This window comes from Acanthisitta chloris, unplaced genomic scaffold (genome assembly GCF_000695815.1).
Source record: "Acanthisitta chloris isolate BGI_N310 unplaced genomic scaffold, ASM69581v1 scaffold18001, whole genome shotgun sequence".
In the NCBI taxonomy this organism is placed as follows: Eukaryota; Metazoa; Chordata; class Aves; order Passeriformes; family Acanthisittidae; genus Acanthisitta; species Acanthisitta chloris.
In genome coordinates this window covers 1-10,336 of record NW_008654528.1, presented here as the reverse complement: position 1 = coordinate 10,336, position 10,336 = coordinate 1, and the positions used below count along the sequence as shown (strand labels likewise).

Here is a 10,336-nt window from a genome sequence, read left to right as displayed (position 1 = left end):
GAATCCCTTGTAAATGCTTTTATAAATCTTCTTTTCCAGCTACTGGAGGGGGTAAAAATAAAAGTTGCATTTCAGGGGCTTTAATGACTGAGTTGTGAATTGCTTCAGGTTGGAAACTTCCCAGAAGGAGGAAATGCCCTCACTTGAGTGAGCTGGCAGCTGATTTTCTGCCACCAGACCTGGTGGTTCTTGGGCTTGGCTACAAATGCATTAGCTATGAGCCCTCTTAGAGAAAGCCTATTCATTAGGAGCAGCTAAAACCCATAGCCTGTTCCAGCCGCTCAAGTAAATCTGTCTTTGGGCTAATCACACCTATAAACTGTCATGCAGGGAGAAGTACAGTCTTCTGTTTCCATGTGACAGTTTCACACAGCACCAAATCAGACAAAGCAGGACAGGCAGAGGTAGCATCACAGAATCACAGAACCATTAAGGCTGGCAAAGCCCTCTAAGATATCTGGAAATGTTTAAGAGGTGTCTGGATGTGGTGCTGGAAGATATGGTTTTAGGGTTTTGGGGTTACAGTGGAGTGACAGGTTAACAGCTGGACTTGGTGATCCTAAAGGTCTCTTCCAAACTTGATGATTCTATGATTAACATCATCAAGTCCAACCATTCTCCCAGCACTGCCAAGGCCACCAGTAAACCATGTCCCCAACTGCCACATCTACATGGCTTTTAAATCCTTCCAGGGATGGTGACTCCACCACTGTCCTGGGCAACCTGTGCCAGGGCTGGACAACCCTTTGGGTGAAGAATTTTTTCCTAAACATCTTCTTAATCAGAGAACAAAGCTGATTCACTAGAATCACAGAATCAACTGAACACAACAAGAGTCAGGTTATCCCATAATGAATGATGGAAATAAACCTCCTGCTTTGTACCTGCAGAGCTAGACACCTTAAGAGGACTTTGAAATTTTGTGTGTAAAGGGGATAAGGAGATGAAACAACAGACGTCCTATCCCCATAACACTCATGACAGGAACCACATGCTGTGTGTTTTGCGTTATCTTTCTCAGCTAAGGCCATCTTATGTTGTCTCGTATTTGGCAGAACAAACTCAGCTTGTTCCAAACACACAGAATGGAAAACTTTACCTATTAGATAATGTTTGGCACCAGGATGTGGGTCTTTACTTCAGAAGGGTCCCATGACGTTAATGGGTACTATTATCAGCCCTACCTAGAATACAGCACAGTAATCACATCAAATAAAACTCCTGACTGATGAATCAGAAGATAATTCATGTTGTTTTCCCAAGGAAATAGACTCATTTTCTGAAGAGTCTTGAGCAAAAGTGCTGTTTGTACTCACTAAAGTGAGCAGTTCTAATTAAAACCCTATAGGTAGTATGAAGCATTTACACCATTACTTGCTAACATGACACAGTTGCTGAAACCTAATTCATGCTGGTTTTCATGGCAAAACCAATTAAAACCAAGCTGGCATCAAGAGATCAACCAACCACTTTGCATGATCATACCAAAGAGCATCCCAGCCTCTCGCTCAATCTTTGTTACATCACGTTAAACAGATTATCAGAATTAATGAGCAAATATTTATCCAAATAGAAATTAATGAAGATGGATCAGGCTAATTAAAAGCTCCTTTCCAGAATATTCAGCACAAAGTTTTGTCAGATATAATAAAACCATCAAACATAATAAACCCATCAGACCCAGCTTAATTTAATGTTATATCGTGTATCTTGGTATTGGTTCCAAAATTCTATTGAGAGAGTTATTTTGCCCACTGAATCGCAGTACTTTTAAGTTTTTCAAGGTCTATTTTTTCCTGTTTGTGGTGCATCCCTTATAGCAACCACATCCAGATGTGTCAGGGCTCTGCTAGACAAAACCAGACATTTGGCTTTAAATAGTTTTATTTGGTGGACTGGAAGCAGAGAAATCCCATACATGGGTCATGGGAGATCTGGGTCCTATTCCCAATCACTGCCTTGCTCTGGCCAGGCAGAGGCAAAGCAGATGTTCAAACCTGGTGCACAAATCAATATTTGAGGTCCAGAACGAGGCACCACTTGCAACAGCAAAAAGTGTACTGAGCCCCTTTGTCCATCTCTGACCTTCTGCACAAGTAATGGGTAGAAAGGGAACCCTCCCACACTCATTTGGGCTCCAAATAATTGCTTTTTTGCTGATTATTTCCAAACAAACATAGACTGTTTCCTTGTTGCTCTGCACCAGGGCACATGGAGTGCATCAACACTGTTGAATGCTTTAGCTATGTAATTTACTCACTTTATTCACATAATTTACTCACAGGCAAGTTGCCCACGTGCCTAATTGTAATTCTCTCCTATGCTCTTCTACAGGGTGTCAACACATTTTCCCTGGAGAGAAACCCAGCTCACAGGTTGCTTTTCTAGAGTATTCTCTCGAGGCAGACACAAACAGTGCAGGTGACTCCCATCCAGGTGCTCTATGCCTGGACTATTCCTTTAGTGCTATCCCAGTGGGATGTACACCCCCATGTGTCCCTGTGCCATGCCCACCACACACATCCCTGCTGCCATGCCCTAGGAATGACACTGTCAGGCTGAAACACAGCCCTAATGTTACTGCAGACACTCTGAATGGCAAAAAAGAGAAGCAGAAATCACATTTGAAAGCTGCAGAAGCAACAGTATCATTTACCTGGGAAAGCAATGGATTTTCCCTCACTGAAATGAAACCATGAAATGGTTCAGGAAAAATTTGGGCCCAAGTGGTCTTTTCCTGAGAAAGGGAGATATGCTGGAAGACCCATCCATCCCCTATGATTTAATGAATTAATGCTAATTTGGCATGAGTCCATTTGATGGCAACATCCCGTGGTGTCTCTTGCCTGGATGATGCCAAATAAATCCAACCAGAGCCTGGTACCTGGCAGCTTTTGAGACTTTGTGTTTTGCTGGTGTTTTCAATTAATGTATGGTTCTCATTGACCAGGATCAATGGGGAATATGTGGCAGGTGGAATAGTTCATTGCAATTGCACTTGTTCCAGTTTGATCTGATTCTCTGAGCCATAGATAATTATTCCAAAGCAATTGGCATTCCTTTTTCCATGTCAATTCTGCCACTTCCACCATAACTCAGAATATCTCAGGAGATACAAGGGACTGCCCTGACAATCAAAGTAATTGAATGGCCAATCTTTCATCCTCCTATTTTAAAATTATCTTTTTGATCAGGTCCTCCTGTGCACAACAACACCAACGAAATTTGGTGTTCTGTGGGACTGTGTCTTGTGGTGGATTTTTAGTGAGTATTTTCTGATGTGTAACCAGAGGTTAAGCTCTCTCTGCAAACTTCCTTCTGTGAGGGAGAGGATAAAAGTTTCTGCTCCTTTACCCATCTGTCAGTTTTGATAGGAACTTGGTATATAGAGGACTTTTAGCACATTTTCAAATGTGATTGAGATTGATAATGGGCTGCATCAAAAGCAGTGTGACCAGCAGGATGACAGAGGGGAATCTCCCCCTCTGCTCAGGTGAGACCTCACCTGCAGTGCTGCCTCCAGCTCTGGGGCACCAACATCAAAAGGATGTGGAGCTGCTGAAGCAAGTCCAGAGGAGGCCACAGACATGCTACAAGACTGAACCACCTCTGCTATGAAGACAGACTGAGAGAATTGGGGTTGATCAGCATGGAGAAAAGAAGGCTCTGAGGAGACCTTCTAGCACCTTCCAGTACCTAGAAGGGCTCTAAGAGAGCTCAAGAGGGACTTCAGACAAGGGCCTGGAGTGACAGGACAAGAAAGAATGGCTTCCCACTGCCAGAGGGCTGGGTTAGATTAGATATTAGGGAGAAATTAATCCCTGTGAGGTTGGTGAGACATAGCACAGGTTGCCCAGAGAAGCTGTGGCTGCCCATTCCTGGAAGTGTTCAAGGCCAGGCTGGATGAGGCTTGGAGCAATCTGGTCTAACCTAAGGTGTCCTTGCCCATGGCAGGGGGTTGGAACTGAATGACTGTTAAGGTCCTTCCTAACCCAACCCATTCTATCATGAAAGAGCTCATTAGGTGGTGAAGGCTTACAAGCACACAGGTACAGGGCAGTGACAGAAGCCCTTTTTTTTTTCAGGAAACCATGTTAAATGCCTTTTTAGCAGAGTAGAATTAGATTCTCCATTTCTACCAGAACAAACTTGGTCTCATTTGAAATATGCTTCTGCCTACAGTGTCTTCCCCATCATTTATTTTACAAGTGACAGTTCCTGAAGCTTGAGCACTGCTACGCCTCTGTGAGCCTGCCTTCTGCAGAATGCCTTGTGAAAGCACTTCTGACCTGTGAAAAACAGCATCTACAAATATATTTACGTTTTGGCTTGAAGGAGACCTTACTGAGCCTGGTTTGTGTAGCGCATGCCTTTCCTTCAGGGTGCAGGCAAAAAGGCAGTACACTGTTTTTCTGATTCATACCTGGAAATGAGCACCAACTTCCACTGCAAACACAGCAAGACAGCAATCCAAGGCAAACACGAGACCATGAATATGGAGAGGTGTGTTCATACTGAGGGATCTCTTCAGGCATTCCTTGCCTGGGTAACCTGCTGTTTGCAGAAGGATGGAGTGAAAGGAGCCTTGGGTTGTAGCCCTCAACCTTGTGTGGCACTAGCTAGGGTGCTGCTGTGCTTTTCTCACACCAGTCTTGCTTTCTAACCAAATCCGAAGAGTAACAAACATAGGAGCCCACCACTCAGACTAGACCAAGCTTCCTAAAAGACAATGGCCATTGAGGTATGTAAATCACCATGCTGGGTACTAGCTAGTGCATCCTTGATCCCAAGGGATGGTCATTTTCTCTTGGATGATTCTGGGATGGTGATAAAGAAGGTCTTTACCTCCATTCCTGAGATGGTACCATCTGGGGACTCACAATGCCTTTCCATGTCCCTAGGTGAAGAGTGGATGGGGATCAAGGCTCCATGCCTCCTCCATTTCTTATTTACTTCCTCCTGGACCAGCTTTGAGAAAGCAGGTGACTATCTATAGGTGTTGTAAAGGGGGTTCTGGTTCCTTGACTCAGGAATCCTTGACCACCATGCATAGGTGCCCCTAATGCAAGGAGAAACCCAGAACCTAACTTTTATCATGGTTTTCCATTAGCAGAAGAGGCAGAGAGTGAGAAGGTTCCCCCTGAGCCTCCTTTTCTCCAGGCTGAGCCCCCCCAGCTTCGTCAGCCACTCTTCATCAGTCCTGTGCTCCAGACTCTTCACCAGGTTTGTACGACTGTGATTAAGAGTTTCTCTGTCTGTTGTCTGTCTCTTAGAAAGGCTTGAGCTGACATGGGATAAAGATTTTTCTCACATGGGCATCTTGCTTGCATTAGGCTTAAAAAAATCCAGACTAGGATAAATCTCACCTCTTTCCAATTACCTGCAGTGCAGACATCATCATCTGGTTTAGTTGCCCCTGTATGCTTTTGTAGTCATAGAATCATAGAATGGTTTGGGTTGGAACAGACCTTCAAGGCCATCCAGTTCCAATCCCCTGCCATGGGCAGGGGTGCCACTCACCAATTCCCGTCCAGCCTGGCCTGGAACAATTCTGGGGATGGGGCAGTCACAGCTTCTCTGTGCCAGAGCCTCACCACCCTCACACAGAAGAATTTCTACCTAACATGTAATCTAACACTGCCCTCTGTCAATTTAAAAATGTTGCCCCTTGGCCTGTCACTATCTGCTTGTATAAAAAGTCACTCTGCCTCCTTTTCATAAGTCCCTTTAGGCACTAGAAATTGCTATAAGCTCTTCCCAGAGCTGTCTCTTCTCCAGGCTGAACAGCACCACCTCTCTCAGCCTGTCTCCGTAGCAGAGGTGCTCCAGTCCTTTGATCATCTACCTGGTCTGAGAAAACCAAAGGCAGATGAATCCTATCCTACAAAACACCCTTAAACTCCTGGCCCACATCTCAGAAAAGCCTCCAGTTATGTTCTCTTGACAGGTCTTTTCTAAGTGAAGCAGAACTCTGCCAGAAACCCCAAAACCACCACCCAGGATCCCCAGGCAGAGCAGCTTGGTGGAGTTCCACTGCACACCCAGCAAAGACACAACCCACACATGAGTTAGTAGGTAATTAGGATTTCATCTCAGATTGAATAACCCATTGATTAAAGAGTCTCATTATCCACAGAAACTGTTAATTGTGTTTAAACTCCTGGTGATGGCATCCCGTGCCCAGGGACATGCATCACACACCCAAGAGTGAGCTGACTTACCCAGCTGATAAATAGACTGTGGAGGTATTGGGGAGTTTGAGCTGATCTAAAGAAAAATCATTCTAGACCGCTGAAGCACAGAGAAGGGGCTGACAGCATTTGGCACACACATAGCTCCTGTTATTGAAAATTATTGGTTATTTCAGCTGCTCAACACTGATGTGATAAATATTACTCCTGTGGCACTAACGTGGAAACTATTCTGCAGAGAGTTGCAAAGATGTGTGCAGGCTCACGGGCACTGGCGATGGAGCCAGTACGGAAGTTTCTCAGTGCTGAGGGAATGCTAAGGAGGGCTGGGAGTCTATTTTCCACTTGACAAACTTATCCTTAAAAAGTATAATCAAGAAACAGTCAGTGAACAGTGTGAGGCAAGGACGACTCCTTGCAAATTCATGTAAAAGAGAAAAAAGTCAAAACATTTGGATATTTTCAGAAGAAAATAGATCACTTACTCATCTTGTTTTAATGCAATGGCTCATTCTGAAATGTCTCTGAGTACTCATTTTTTAATAAACTCCCATTTACTCTTAAATTGAAACAATGCATTTCACTTCAATTGAAAGTTATTTTGTTTCTCACAGGAGTTTCATTTTCATTTAAAATGTATATCAATATCATTTCCAGTTGGACCCAAATTATTTCACCTAATTTTGTCTAACAAATAAATAAACTCAGTTTTATTTAACCATTTACAACCTTCTTCTCAAAGGGAATTGGCCCAGGCATGTTTCAGTCTGAATTTACAGTGAACTTTGCTGAGTGTTAGACCTGTCTCCAGAGGCTTAAAATCCAAGATAAGAAGCTTCTCTCTCCTCCTAGATAAGCACTGAACAATTACCAGATTTGAATAGGAACTTGCAATTAATAAAAGTGTGTGTGGGGTAATCAGAGCAGCATATTTTGTAGTCATAAAATAAATGAACTTTTGCTGTGTTTATGTTATACATATAATACAGCAGGAAGCAAAGATCAAAGCTGTGTTTATAAAGGGCTTGGCAAGTTGTGTGGTCGGAGGAAGCAAATGGGTTCACAGGAGGCACTTAAAGAAGGAAGCTTGGAATTTTAGCTGGTGCAAATCAGTGTACCTCCCTTGTCTTCAGCACAAGGGTAGTGATTTAGATCAACAGAGAAGCTGGCTCAAGGGTTTGAAGGGAGAATATGGTAAAACAAAATGCTGATAAGTATATGCCTGGTGTTTGCTCTCTCTACTGGGAATAACTCAGAGGAACAGGATCCTGATTCCCAGTTTCATTAGCTGTAAGGCTGGCAGGAGAGCTGGAACTAGATGATCTTAAGGTCCCTTCCAGCCCAAATCAATCTGTGATTCTGTGATTCTACAGCATAAAGGTGTGAATGAATTTTGGAGCTGGTTCCTGCTCTGTTGGTTAGCCAAAGAGGGGAGTATCAGACTGGGGCTGCCCAGACAGCTCAGCCATCTGGGACTGGCATCTCCCTGAGCCCCACAGTTCCCAAACTATTTATTTGCAGGTTACAAACCACCCCCTAATGCACTTGATCAATGAAAGGGAAACTGAGGCATGGTCGGATGGGATAATTCATCTTGAGTCTTGTAGTGAGGGAAGTTCACAGCAGCCTTACTGCTCCCTGCCTGAGTTACACTGCAAATTGCAATGCTCACACAGGGTGAAAACTCTTCACAGCGGTTTCACCTCCATGGAGAGCTGAGATAAACTCCCCAAACACCACCCTCACCCATAAAGCGAAACTGGAGCGAAGAAGTCCAAAACAGCAGTGTGATGAGAGCAGACAGCCACAGCCCTGATCCATCACCCTCAGGACACCTCAGCAGCTAAGGCACCATTGATCTGCGTGAATTATCTCACTGGAGGGTGTCTCACTGCCCTGGGCTCCAGCTGTCCCCATGGGGACACACACAGTGCTGGAGGGAAATCAAAACCTCAGCTGGTCAAAATCTGTCCTGTGGTCACAATGCTGTTTCCACTGAGTTGCAAGACAGCCTCGAGCAGGAGGATTTGAAAAACCCTGATAAAAAAGCGCAGAACTAGCTGCAATGTTTCCTTGGCCTCAGGGTTGGTGGGACACAAGTCCCCATTAGGCTGTGGGACACGTGGGTCCCAGCTGGCAGATGGAGTGACAGACCTCTCTGCTTTGCTGAGTTCTGTGCAAAGGCTGTTGCTGATATTCAGAAGTTACCTGAATTTCTCCTTATCCCCTCGGGTTTAGCTACAGCACTCCAGAGGGTTAATCAGGTCCCCTGAGCTGAGCGTTAGATGAGGTGGTGATGAAGAGCACTGGCTTCCCTGCACGTCATGGGCCACTGATGCTGGAAGGGGACATTGCTTTGGACATCACACATCCCTGGTGGACCCTATGCCTGCTCAGCCCCCTCTGCACACAGGGAGGTGCATGCTCTGCACAAACAACTTGCCAAAACTTTAGAACAGAGCTCGTCAGAAAACCCCACATATGCACCCAGTGACACAAGCACTATGCAAGGGCCAGCTGCTGAGGGGACCACTCCTGGGGGAAGTGGATCAGTCCTGGGAAATCACTTAGGAGCATACCTGGTCCTGCTCCAGGTCTCTGCACAACAACAACAACCCAGACAGTTGGTGAGACTTCTGCTTCAACACTGACGTGCTCCTTGGGGGGATCAAATCTCACTCATCCCCAACACTGTCCCTAGTTCGCAACAGGTGGGGGCCCTGAGAGGCACATTCAGGTGCCCTTCCCAACCTGGGAGGACAGAAAACTGTTTGGAGACCACTGTGCCATAATTACAGCCTGTTTGAAACAGAGCTGCTTCCTCCTTAGCCCGAACTTCATTAATTAAAATGCTGAATGCAGAATGAATTAATTAAAGCAATTATTATGCTGCTATTTTATTCATTTGCTATTTACTTTGATTATATGACTTTGGTTAATAAATATTGAATAAGTGTTAATTAATCGAGTTAATTCATTGCTAGTTTATTCATCCCTCAGTTCCCTATCCTTCATTTCCATGAATGAATTGTGCTCTGAAAGTTTGTCCCAAGGAGCAGGTCCCCAGGAGTTCAGTCACAGGGAGTGGGACTGGGAGGGGGGACAGGGTCACTTACCAAAAGGCAGGATGAAGAAGAAAGGGAACCAGCAGAGGATGAAAACACCAACAACAATGGCAAGAGTCTTGGCTGCTTTTTTCTCACGGGAGAACTTGAGGAGCCGCACAGAGAGGGAGCTCCTGAAGTTGTGCCCTTTGCTCCGGGTGCTGGAGAGAGGTTCCTCCAGCACACTGCGGCAGTGGATGCGCAGTACCACCTCCATGGATTTATTCCTCTCCTTCTTGACCCCTGCCTCCAAGCTCCGGGTGGTCCGCCTGGCCACCACGTAGATCCTGAAGTACATCACCAGGATGACCATGAGGGGCAGGTAGAAGGAGAAGAGGGAGGAGAACAGGGCATAGCCCGGCTCCTCCGTGATGCTACAGATGCTCTCATCTGGTGGTGGTGGCTCCTTCCACCCCAGCAGTGGCCCAATGGAGATGACCATGGAGGAGAGCCAGACAACCACGAGGATGACGCCCGCCTTCCTCTCTGTCATGATCGTGGGGTACTTGAGGGAGTACTTGACACCGATGTACCTGTCCACAGAGATGATGCACAGGCTCATGATGGAGGCAGAGCAGCACAGCACATCCACCGCTGCCCAGATGTTGCAGAAGATACGCCCAAACACCCAGAAGCCCAACACCTCCAAGGTGGCCGAGAAGGGCAGCACAGTGGTGCTGAGCAGCAGGTCGGCGATGGCCAGGTTGACGATGAAGTAGTTGGTGACCGTCTGCAGGTGCCGGTTGCAAGCCACCGAGAGGATGACCAGGATGTTCCCCACGATGGCTGAGAGGATGAAGACAGCCAGAAAGACCCCAACACCCACCGCCTGCACATCCAAGGCGAAAGTCAGCGTGGTGTCGTTGCCGTCGGGGTTCTCCTCACCTTGCAGCCCCCAGGACCGGTTGGCACCGTTCTGGCTGCCTTGTCCCGTCCGGTTCCCACTCAAGCTGCCATTGCCGAGCTCAGGGAAAGTCATTGTAGAAAAGGTCCGGGCTCCATGGAGGGCGAGGAGAAAGCGATGCCGAGGCGCAGCTCCCC

General features: G+C 46.1%; 1 protein-coding gene across 1 annotated transcript in view; it reads right to left on the bottom strand.

The window, feature by feature from the left end:
- The window catches only part of ADRA1D (adrenoceptor alpha 1D), a 38,432-nt gene extending 28,158 nt beyond the window's left edge, over positions 1-10,274 (bottom strand). The window contains exon 1 of the mRNA XM_009083563.1: positions 9,308-10,274. Coding sequence (XP_009081811.1) covers positions 9,308-10,274 — 967 coding nt within the window. The remainder of the gene's footprint in view (positions 1-9,307) is intronic.
- Between the last annotated feature and the right edge of the window lie 62 nt (positions 10,275-10,336).